At 38.1% G+C, this 12373-nt stretch overlaps 1 protein-coding gene across 1 annotated transcript in view; it reads left to right on the plus strand.

Annotated features, from left to right (window-relative positions):
- cdh2 (cadherin 2, type 1, N-cadherin (neuronal)) overlaps window positions 1–12373 on the plus strand; it is a 102314-nt gene that overhangs the window by 67589 nt on the left and 22352 nt on the right. Inside the window, exons 7-13 of the mRNA XM_024273520.2 lie at window positions 1807–1979; window positions 4021–4158; window positions 4607–4792; window positions 6616–6869; window positions 8441–8583; window positions 10599–10832; window positions 11419–11652. Of these exons, the coding sequence (XP_024129288.1) occupies window positions 1807–1979; window positions 4021–4158; window positions 4607–4792; window positions 6616–6869; window positions 8441–8583; window positions 10599–10832; window positions 11419–11652 (1362 nt within the window). The remainder of the gene's footprint in view (window positions 1–1806; window positions 1980–4020; window positions 4159–4606; window positions 4793–6615; window positions 6870–8440; window positions 8584–10598; window positions 10833–11418; window positions 11653–12373) is intronic.

The following is a 12373-nucleotide window of genomic DNA, read 5'->3' on the forward strand; positions in this document are numbered from 1 at the left end:
TTACCAGTCTTTAATCTTAAGTCTGACCAAATCACTTTTGCTGAGTTTCAAACTACTTTCTTAGTCACAACAGTTTGATTTGGGCCATCTGTGAGCAAAAAAATGGGCAATCCTGTGCGGGGTGCGCTGGTGACTCAACACTTTTAATGTAAACATGTTTAGGATAACATTGGGTTAAAAGGGTAACCAAACAGGGCACTTGGAGGCAGACTCCATTGTCAGCCCAGATTTGAAAAATGCTCCCCAAAAAGGGTGGGGCTAGTGGAGCCTGACTGAATGGCAGAGGTGTGGCTTGGGTCTATGATTGACAGGTTAGCTTTATTTAGCTTTAACACTAGAAGCGCAGTTCTTGCACAATTTACAACTTCGTTTAAGAGAAAATAAAAATCTTAATATTCCAATCAATCATTTTCTAAGCTTTAATTTGAGCCACGTTTTGTGTAAATTGGTTAAAAAATTAGGGAGTAGACGCAACTCAATGCATAGCAATGGCGCCTGGGTGCACACGTCTCTTTTTATAGCAGCAGATAGGCGAGGGACAATACAGTAATATATATCAATGCTCAAGACGGTGCTTTGCCAATGCCTGATAGCGGAGCTGCCAATGCAGCTAAGGGTAAAATGCCGTTAGCATCATAGCTAATAAAGGCTAACAAGTGTGAAATGTTCCATCACCAGGACAGAGTAAGCTCTATGTAATGCTAATTGCACTCAACCTCTGTTCTCTAACTTCCAAGTCCACTGGAAAGTTGTGACAAATGAATGCAATACACCTAGCTACGAGCTATGCTAATGCTAAATCGATAACGACCGACTGTTACAGAATCAGAGATGGGCGGGGCTTTCATCTTGGAGCAGCAGAGCATGCTAACAAGAAACTTCTAGGACTTACACCAGTTGACCAATCACAAAATTAAACTGCAAGAGCTCATTTCCACCTGTAGAGGGCAGCACACTGACGGTTTTAGACTATATTTTTATGAATTAAAGGGTAACCAAACTCTAAATTAACTTTTTGTTTTGGCTGTTGACCTCTATAAATGGGGCTTTAAAAGTGCGGCCTGTTGGTTGTTGCTAAACTGACAACTAATTAAAATAAACTTGTTTAATACATGAAAATAGTCAAAAACCCTCTGTGTGCTGCCCCCTACAGGCTGAAACGAGGTATTACAGTTGAATTTCGTATACAAATATTGGTGTAAGTCCTGGAAGTTTGATGTCGTCCCGCTCTGTAGCTCCAGTATAAAAGCCCCGCCCATCTTTGATCCTGTAACTGTAACTCCCCTGCACAGTCCGGCTCCACAAACTCCGCCCTCTTTTTTTTGCATTTTTCAAATCTGGGCTGAGAATGGGGTCAACCTACAACTGCCCTGTTTGGTTACCCTTTAAACACGTTTATTTTAATTTATCAAAAAATTGGCAATGACTAACAGACAGCATTTTTAAAGCTTCGTTTATAGCCCAAAAAAGTTGTTTTTACAGTTTGGTTACCCTTTAATGAGTTGTGTGTTGCCTCCTCTGAGCACAAAAACCTGTTTTTGACAAATTTTTCAAAATTGTGGTGTTTCCATTAAGCAAATTTAGTATCCCAAATCCAATTTACACAATTTATTGAAACGCATATTATAAGCCAAACACACCTACAGGTCAACTCCCGTATGTTTACGTGTTTCATTTTGCAAAAATATCACAAATCCGCTGGAAAACTTTCAAAAGTGTGAAAGAAAACTGCAACGAAACTTTCTGACAGTATCAAATAAAAGTCAGGAGAATTGCATCCTGTTTTTCTTCTTCTGTTTCCCAAAGGAACCTTTGTTATGACGGTAACCGCTGTTGACAAAGATGACCCAAAAACAGCAAACGGCATGCTTCGTTACAAGATCCTGTCTCAGAGTCCGGAAAGCCCAAATCCCAACATGTTCACCATCAACAACAAAACCGGGGGAATCATTACAGTGGCAGCGGGCCTGGACAGAGAGGTACTGAACTCTTTTTGGGTTTTATTCATAACCTTTTGTTCTAAGCTAACTTTTGCATAAATCTGTGCCATTATTTTTATTACAACCACTTAAGCATTGTTGCTAATATTCCAACGGTCTGAGAACAAATGAGGCAAAGTAAATGTCGTTTCCGAACTGGAGGAGAAGTGGATTTCACAGTTATTTACTCCTACAATAAGGCAGCGTGCATCAGCGAGCAGCTAAATGCTCGTCCTCCCTTATTTGCACTATCTTTCTGCGTCTTCCTCTCCTTCATTTTTACCCAAGCTGTGAACGTTCCCGGTCCCCTCCTTTAATTGGGATTGCCACGGTTGTTTGAGAAAATAAATAGATAAAATGATGTATACAGCTGGAGGTAGATGGTTCGATTCTTGTGAGGCAATCTGGCGGAGATGGCTGCTCAATCACTCCCACCCTGGGGCCTCCGTTTCATGCCCGCCAGTTGCCACCCTGAAAGTAATTGGCCTGACTCTCATTACGCAGCTACTGGTCCATCACCTGAGCGGTTTTTAATGTGAAAAGATTCATTTTTCATCTTTGTAATGGTGTGAGGATGTTATGTCTCGAGCTTGCACACTCAAAATCAACCCCTATGAAATGCAGCATTTTTTTTTTTTTCTTAAATGAAGAAGTCATCATTTATAATTAGGTCTGGGAATCGATAAAAAGGAAAAAAAAATAAAATTAATCGCAAATGTGTAAAAAATTAATCGCGATTAATCGCAATTAAAAAAAATGTCTTTGTTACAGTATTTGCCAGCCACTTATTATTTGCAAATATTCCCAATATGAAATCACAAGCAAAATTGTACATTTAGAATGTTTTGTTTTTAACCCTTTTAGGGTCTAAAATGCAGTTTTTTTAATTCTACTTTTGAATTTAGACTACCTGCCTGCTTATTTGAAATTATTTCTATCACCACATGTATGTAACACTACCTTTATTTTGTCATTTTTCTATGTTTTATTTACACACTAGACATAAAATCCTGAAAAAAAAGGAAATCCCATCTGGAAAAATGTGATTTATTTAGCTGTGGAAATCCCCCAAATGTTTTTTTATGAGATACACGGTTAATTTTAGGTGTAATTTCATAAAAACAAGAAGAATTTAATTCGTCAACAAAATAATCAACATGTTTTTCAATGAAAATTGGGGCCTATAATTTATTTAAAAAAAATTAACTAATTAATCGTAAATATGTAAAAAATTAATCGCGATTAATCGCAATATTTGACATTTTTTCATGGAATTCGTATTTTTTTTCCTTTTTTTTCCAACCTTATTTTCATAAATTTTCTTTAGCGTGCTTGTGAAAAATAATCAAAACATTTTTTAGGGGGAAATTTGATCCAACTGGATTTCCGTTCGGCTTGGCTGGAATCTCCACATGTGGGGGCGTGTCTGTCCATTCTGAACTGCTTGCCTTCCCCGATGTCGGTGGGCGGGACTTTCACGGAGAACCACGGAATTTCCGCAATTTGTAGACAACGCGATACTTGTTATTGTGTAAAATTCATGTAGGTCCCCATCCCAAACTAAAATAATAGTCTTTGATTTCTAAAAGTAGACAGCTCCGTTTGGCCCCGCCTCCCATAGCGGGTGTGCTGCTGCATTACAGCCGTCAGATTGACGTTCATTCTCTGCCTTATTTATTAAAATAAAAGATCGCTTTTGTCCATAAACTCCATATTATCTCTTTCATTTAATAAAATCTCAATCATATAATGTAAAAAAACTTTAATTTAGACAGAGTTTTATTATATTGCGGGGCAGGAAATATTGAAGCATTAATTATAATTTATTAATCGCGCGCGTTAACGTATCGACTTTCACAGCCCTAATTATAATGTTCATTTAAAAGTTGACGGGTCAGATTAGTCTTATTTAAGTTAAACACATTCTGGTAGTCGCTGCCTCCATTGTCCCATCATGCTTTGTGTTTCATCGGTTTTGTCTGACGTCTTCTCTGTAAAGCTTGCCATTCTTCTGACTGCTGTCCCGTTTCTCCTCCTTTAGAAAGTGTCTCAGTACACGCTGATCATCCAGGCCACAGACACGGAGGGCAACCCCATGTACGGCCTCTCCAACACGGCCACAGCTGTCATCAGAGTCACGGATGTTAATGACAATGCGCCGGAATTTACTGCTGAGGCGGTAAGAAACAAGATTATATCTGAGATCACAGCGGACTGAAATAACAACAGCCCCGCCAGGACACTCATTTCCCTCTAGTGTGGCTGTTTGCACTCAACCGTCGGGCCGGTTCTGCTCACCCTGCAGTTTTTGGAGAAGCCGCCAGCCATGCATGAAGTGTTATATCCCTCTCTAAATGTTGACACGTGCAACTATAGCGATGTATGTGCAAGGGAGAGAGCCATTTAGCGCGCTCGTGAATCACTGATATTTGTAATGCTACTGTTGTACGATCGGGGGGCGAGATGACCGTGACGACGTGATAAGTTACCTCAGATGTCTGTTTACCCGAGATTGGTCTTACTGTGCTGTTTGAGGCAGAGCTCGCTCCTTTTCTCTGTTTTGCTGCCACTGACTGCCGTATCACTAACAGCTCACTGTTCTGTGCATTCATGATTTATTCATGCAGTTTTTCGGCAGAGTGCATGAGAACCAAGTGAATGTTATTGTGGCCAACCTATCAGTGACTGACAAGGACCAGCCAAACACACCGGCCTGGAATGCTGTCTACAAAATCATCTCGGGTGACCCCTTCGGCAAGTTCTCCGTGCCCACTGATCCCACCACTAATGAGGGCTTGGTAACGGTCGTCAAGGTACAAACTTATTTACTGTAATCCCCAGCAGGGAGAACACATCAATAATCCAAGTCTCTGACATGAAGGGCTTTCACAATTAGTCACGACTATATCACCTATTAAAATAGTTAACAACTAATTTAATAGTCGATTTCTTTTCTAATACCGCGTCTGCCATTATCTTTGACACACACAAGTAAGTAGTGCTAATCCAGGTCAGTAGTGATGTCACAGGAAATTCTGGGAAGACTCTGGTACCATAGCGACACACCAATAGATCCTTCTCACTGTGACGTCCAGCAAAAAGGGAATAGTGACTTCCGGTTTAGAACAGCGAAGCTGAACGCTGTTAAATCAAGTTTAATGCAAGGAACCAATATATATATATATAAAAAAGTACTATATTTATTTTATGAATGTCCTGCAGAACTGTAGTTTCATTTCCTGTCTTAAATGGTTAAAAAATTTAAAAAAGTACAATTTTGAACTAGAAAAGTTGCATTACCTTTGATAATGCTAGTGTAAAGGCTTTTTGCTGAAAGTATTTGCTGAAGATGCTAAAAGACTGGAAATTTCACAAAAGAACTATAAAAGAGCACTTAAGTTTACTTAAATTTCTGAAAAATTTGCGGTAAAATTGCTTAAAAATGCCTAGTATATTCTAATTTTGCAACAAATATTTAGTGTGTGTTGCTAAAATATGACCTAAACTCCAAATTAGCAAAAAAATCTTAGTAGATGCCAAATTAGCCAAAAAAGCTAGCATGTTGCTTATATATTAGCTAAACTCCAAATTAGCCTAAAACTCTTTAGTAAACCAAATTAGTCAAAAATGTTAGCATGTGGCTAAAATTGAAGCTAGATGCAAAATTAGCCTAAAAAAAACCTCAGTAGATAACAAATTAACCTAAAACATTAGCATGTTGTTAGAATATTAGCTAAACTCAAAATTAGCCTAAAAAAACCCCAATAGTCAACAAATCAGCCAAAAACATTAGCATGTAGTTAGAATATTAGCTAAACTACAAATTAGAAAAAAAAAAAAACTTAGCATATGCCAAATTAGCCATAGAAGCTAGCACATTGCTTAAATACTAGCTTGACTCCAAATTAGCATACAATTCCTCAGTAAACTAAATTTAGCCTTTTGCTAAAATTGAAGCTAAACTCTAAATTAGCCTAAAAAAACCTCAGTAGTTAATAAATTTACCTAAAACGTTAGCATGTTGCTAAAATATTAGCTAAACTCTAAATTAGCCTAACTAACCCTAGTAGAGAACACATTTGCTCAAAACTCAATGTAGTTGTTGAAATAAGAGGTGTGTGTTTTTTTCTGAGTATTTGATGGAGTAATAGTAAAAATAGGAATGTTTACAAAGTGGCATAGCGGATATTTTAAGTGCCGCTATGAAGCGACGTATTTTCAGCTTTCAAAATAAGAGCAGCCAAGACAAAAGTTCAACTCTGGCCGAACGCATTTGGAAAATTATATGCGAACAAACTTCTCCTTATATATATTTGTGACTGTAAAAAATATTTTTATCCTTGTTCACCTTTATTATCCCACAGGGATCAGAAAATAACTAATCGGATAAAATAATTAACTATTAAAAAACTCGTTTGTAGCCGCCCTACTGATATGTTTTTTATTGTTTGTGCCCTTTATGACATTTAAAGCTAAATGACTTTTGGAAAGGATCTAATTTTTCTCTGAACTTTTTTAATATAATTGGGTCCACACCTTTGTCAATCACAAATAAGCTGACAATCTCCAAGATAATAATAATTTTAAAAAAATCATTAGCTGCTATCTTTACCTTTGCTCTTTTACTTCTTTGCAGCCGCTTGACTTTGAGCTCAATAAAACACATTTGCTGAAGATTGAAGCCAGGAATGAGGTTCCCCTGGCCAGAGGCATCAGTTCCCCCAGACAGTCGACGGCCACCATCTCCATCCAAGTGTTGGACGTCAACGAGAGTCCTTACTTTGAGCCCAACCCCAAAGTCGTCCGACTGGAGGAGGGGGTGATGCCGGAGACAGATTTGGTACCTTTCCCTGCAAAGGATCCGGATCACTTCATGCACCAGTCAATCAGGTAAATCAGATGTGATGAGAAGAAATCTATGACTGATCATCAATGGGTGAAGTGATGCTATGTGTTAAATTGAGTAAAGTCCCACTCAACTAATTTCCCATCATCCCGTTTCTGATATATCAAAATTTGAATAAAGCAGTAATCTGAAACTTTGAAGGATTTAATCTTAAATTTAATTATTTTATATATGTCCTCCATCATGAGAAAAATGACACAAGAACATGTTAAAATATATTTTCTTTGGTGTGAGTTTTTCAAGTCAAATCCATGTATTGGAAAAAAATAAAATTATATTAAATAAATTTGCCTCTGAGTTGTGGGCGGGACTACTGGCACAAAAGTAAGCCTCAGCTAATATCCCATCATCCCTTTTCTGATCCATCGTGATTTGAATAAAACAGTAATCTGAAACGTGAAGATTCAATCTTAAATTCAATCTTAAATTAAATTATTTTTAGCTTAAATTGTTGTATATATGTCCTCCATCATGAGAAAAATGCCACAAAAAAAACATGTTAAAACACATTTTTTTTGGTGTGAGTCTTTTGAGTCAAATCCATGTATTGGGAAAAAATATAAAAAAAGAAAAGAAAAGAAATTAAAGAAATTTGCCTTTTAGTTGTGGGTGGGACTATTAGCACAAAAGTAAGCCTCAGCTAATATCCCATCATCCCTTTTCTGATCCATCACGATTTGAATAAAGCAGTAAAATGTTAAATGTTAAAAATACATTTTCTTTTGTGTGCGTCTTTAAAGTCAAATCCATATATTAAAAGAAAAAAAATAAAATAAATTCGCCTCTGAGTTGTGGGCGGGACTACTGGCACAAAAGTAACCCTCAGCTAATATCCCATCATCCCTTTGTTTATTCTCTCTCCCGCTAACTTACAGACCCTAACAACCCAGAAGGGAGACTTTGGCCCATCCATTGTTGCGTCAAAATGGAGAGATTTGTAACAGCAGTTTTTGATCTGATCCTGATCCATCAGGATTTGAAGAAAGCTTGTCCTCCATCGTGAGAAAAATGCTACAAGAACATGTTAAAAACACCAAAAAAACAATTCTCTGGATAGATCTTTAAAGTCAAATCCATATTTTGTGACTGTTATTAGTAAAACAATAGCTCAGTAGCCCTGTGGTAGAGTGTCTGCCCTGAGACTTAAGGTCGTGATTCAAATCCCGGCTGCATCATACCACTGTGTCCGCTGCTCACCGCTCCCCAAGGGGCTGGTTCAACTAACGGGACTTTAAATGAGTTAGTTAAAGCAAATGTTTACATCTTTTTTTAATACTCTTCAAAAACATTTTTTTATTTTTTTGGGGCCTTTTAATTATTTGGTGGCTCAGATTTGTATCTCCTGCTGGTGTCCCCGGTGACAGTGCTCTCCAAAACGTGAAAAATTATGCAAATCGCATAATGTCTGAAATATTTGTTCTGTCTAAGCAAATAAATCAGATAATTACAAAGTAGATCTGGGGATCAGAATTTCTCTTTAAAGCAGGAAAAGAAAGTGTCTGGTGAAGCTTCATATCCAAACAACGAATTAATGTGTCGTTTTTTTTTTCCACAGCTATTCCAAACTGTCAGATCCAGCCAACTGGCTCAGGATCGACCCCCACTCTGGTCGGATCAGTACCACTGCTGTTCTGGACCGGGAGTCTCCCTATGTGAAGAACAGTTATTACAATGCTACATTTGTCGCCCTAGACAATGGTATGTAAACAACAGGAGTTTCCAAAAATACTTTTTTCTGTAATCCGCTGGTTTCATGGTCTAGGTGTTCTACTCAGACTGTTACACCGGCGCTCTTTTTCCGACACTTCAGGAACAGCCCGTCTTCTCAGAAAGAGGCCTGTTGTTGCCTCGCTCTTAGAGGTCAGGCTTTCACCCGGCATCACTTTGACTACATCGGGGATGTTTTTTCCTTTGAAACTACTGAACAATCTGCCTCATTTACAGCCACAGTCAGGCCCTTTAAGATGGAAGGAAAAGCATGTACCTGGCACTTGTCTGGAACACTGACCACCTTAAGTTAAAGGTTAACGCTCTGGCACTCTTTGAATCATCCGGCACACGGATGCTTTCACCTCCTTTCTGCGGCGCTGGGATTAACCTGTGTGCAGGTTTGCCCTGTTCTGTGGGGTAATACTCGGGCCAAAAGGCTTAAAAACTCCCCCAATGAAGAGGTTTCTCTGCATTAGTGGGTCAGGATTGGATGACTAGCTCCTTTGAGGATGGACTCAGGAAAAAAAAAGCTTCTTAGCGGAGTGAATACATAGAGGAGCCTGAGAGGAGCGACAGTGGGCTCTGTTCATCTGCTTTAGTATTCCGATCTCGCGTCTTTGTCAGGAAGACGTTCTTCAGGAACACACAAATGTTCAGATATCGAATTCTTTCCGTCTCCTTTTAAATTCATACTCTTAACCCCTTAGCGCCTGAATTTATTTCCAAGTATGAAAAAAGAATTACTGATGTTTTTGCTTTTAAATAAATACTACATGTAGTTAGTTTAATAGCCGGTTTGGTTTGTCGCATATTTGAGACAATATGCAACATATGAAAAGAATGAGAAAATCTAAAAATTTTAACATTTTAACTAGATTAGCAACAAATCTTTAAATATACTCATAGGCTATGTTTTAACCTTTTATGGTAATTTACAAAAAAATTGGAGTTCAGCTAATATTTTACCAACACGTTTTAGGCCACTTTGTTATCTATTGAGGTTTTATAGCCTAACTTAGAGTTTAGCTTTTATTTTAGCAAAGGCTAACGTTTTTGACAAATTTAGTTTACTGAGGAATTTTAGGCTGATTAAGAGTTTAACTAGTAAATAAGCAATGTGCTGTTTTTTTTTTTTTGGCTAATTTGGCATCTACTGAGTTTTTTATGCTAATTTGGAGTTTAGCTAATACTTTAGCAACATGCTAACGTTTTTGAATAATGTGTTATTTACTGAGGTTTTTTTTGGCTAATTTAGAGTTTAGTTTCTATTTTAGCAACAGGCTCACATTTTTGACTAATTTGGTTTACTGAAGAGTTTTAGGCTATTTTGGAGTTGAGCTAGTATTTAAGCAACAAGCTAGCTTTTTGGCTAATTTGGCTATCTGCTGAGGTTTTTGGGGCTAATTTGGAGTTTAGCTCATATTTAAGCAACATTTAACTTTCTTTTTTTTCAAAATTGGCATGGATTAGGGATTTTTAAGCATTTTTACTACAAATATTTCAGAAATTTAGGTCAACTTTGGCTCTCCTTTATAGTACTTTAATGAAATTTCCAGTCTTTTAGCAAATTTTACATTTTCCAAATAGCTTTTTGCATTTTTACCAAACCTCTTCAGCAATTAAAGAAAATTGCGTCATCATTTTCAGCAAAAAACTTCAGCATATTCATCGCCTACTTTCATCAAAAATCCTTCACATTAGCATTATCGCCGGAAATGCGACTTTTCTAATTACAGATTAATATTTAGGGAAAAAAAATATTTAAATGCACCTCAAGATTAATAATTTTTCAAGCTTGATTTTGATGTTTTGTGATCGGCAGCATTCGACTCGATGCACAGCAATGGCGCCTACACATACATCACTGCGTGTAGCTACAAATAGCCAATTCAGTAATATATATCAATGGGTACATCCAAACCAAATTTAGTGCTTGTACCACTAAATGCATGATTTGACTGAAATATCAACCTAACTGGCTTCGCTATTTATGGTCTGAACAGGTAAACCAGCTGCGAGTGGAACAGGCACTCTCCAGATCTACCTGCTGGACATCAACGACAACGCCCCCAAAGTGTTCCCTCACGAAGTGGAGGTGTGCGAAAAGCCAGAGCCGAACGCCATCAACATCACCGCTCTCGACGGGGATCTGATCCCCAACGCCGGGCCCTTCGCCTTCGAGTTGGCTCACCGGCCCTCGGATGTGAGGAGGAACTGGACCATAACCAGAATCAGCGGTGAGAAGCAGCACCAAATGTCACGTTAATAAACCCTAGTTTGATTTGGAACATTTGTCCGGTATCAAAAACGCCTGCTAATGGGATTAAGCTAATCTTGTATTGCCGTTGCTGGGATAATAGGAGACGATGATTCAGCTCTATGACCTTTCTCTTCCATTGTGCCAAATGAAAAAGAAAAAAAAACCGGACCATTGTCAAAAAATAATGATCACCATTGAATATATTTTGAAAACGGATGCCAGATTTGAGTTGATGGATAATTGAGTGTTCAAGCAGATGTGTGAAAAGGGGTCAAATGTGGAGCCAAAGATAATAATAAAGTAAGAACTGATGTTTAATTTGTTAGCCTTTGGAGGGTGTGAAACTCAGTAAATGCATCATAATGGGATGATGGATTATGGCAGCTGGGAATTCAGCCCGAGCAGCATTTTCAGGAGGAGATTTATAAGGTTCAAATCCTAATCAGGTTTCGGTTAGATGTGATGGTGCAACTTCCTGGTAGTGACTTACCATGCTTTCATGTTTATAATAGTTGATTGATGAGTAAACATTCTCGTGATGGATCAACCTCTCCTTCTCACAGGTGACTATGCTCAGCTGAGCCTGAGGATTGGCTTCCTCGAGAGCGGCATCTACGAGATTCCCGTCATAATCACAGACTCGGGCAACCTGCCAATGTCCAACACGTCCTACCTGAGGATTAAGGTGTGCCAGTGTGACATCAACGGGGACTGCACGGACCAGCAGCACATCAGGGCGGCCGGCCTGGGCACGGGCGCCATCATATCCATCCTGCTCTGCATCATCCTGCTCCTCAGTGAGTGTCGAGAGGCTCAAGCGGCACGCGATCGCACACAGGGATTATACAGTCAGTCGTATCGGTAGATTAATGTGGGATCATCGGGAAGATGTCATTGATCAGCACATTTGGCCATGCTTACATTTAAAGACCAATGAAAATGGTGTTTTTAGTATTTTCAACATGTTATTTTAGCATTTTGCTCATGATGGAGGAACATGTATCAAGAAAAATAAGATTTGTTAAGATTAAAACTGCACTGAGGCTATGTCCAAACTCCCACCCTAATCCCTAAGTACTAATAAACTAAATAGTGCAGGACTATCTAGTGCCCTGGATTTTTCTAAGGTCATTATTGTAAATAAGAACATGCTCTGAATAGCTTTTCTAGTTTAATAAAGGGTTAGAAAAAGCTATTTGCACACTATGCTCACTGCTTTTTTAATTTCTTTCTTATTAATTTAATTGTCATTTTTATTCAATAAAAGGAAAACATGGAATACAATCTACAGTTGTAAACTCAAACATGATGAAAACAAAGAATCTAAATCAATATGAGCATTTTACTACATTTATTTATGACTTCACTGTGTTCCGAAGATGAAAACGTTAATGGTTAATTAAAAAATTGCATTTTTTTCATAAAAAATGTTCAAAGGCAATGCATTGTGGTCTATATTTCCCATTCTAGTGAGCATCGATGCACACTGGTTTTTCGCAAAGACTGGGAAATTTCTAG

The sequence above is a fragment of the Oryzias melastigma genome, linkage group LG17 (genome assembly GCF_002922805.2).
Source record: "Oryzias melastigma strain HK-1 linkage group LG17, ASM292280v2, whole genome shotgun sequence".
In the NCBI taxonomy this organism is placed as follows: Eukaryota; Metazoa; Chordata; class Actinopteri; order Beloniformes; family Adrianichthyidae; genus Oryzias; species Oryzias melastigma.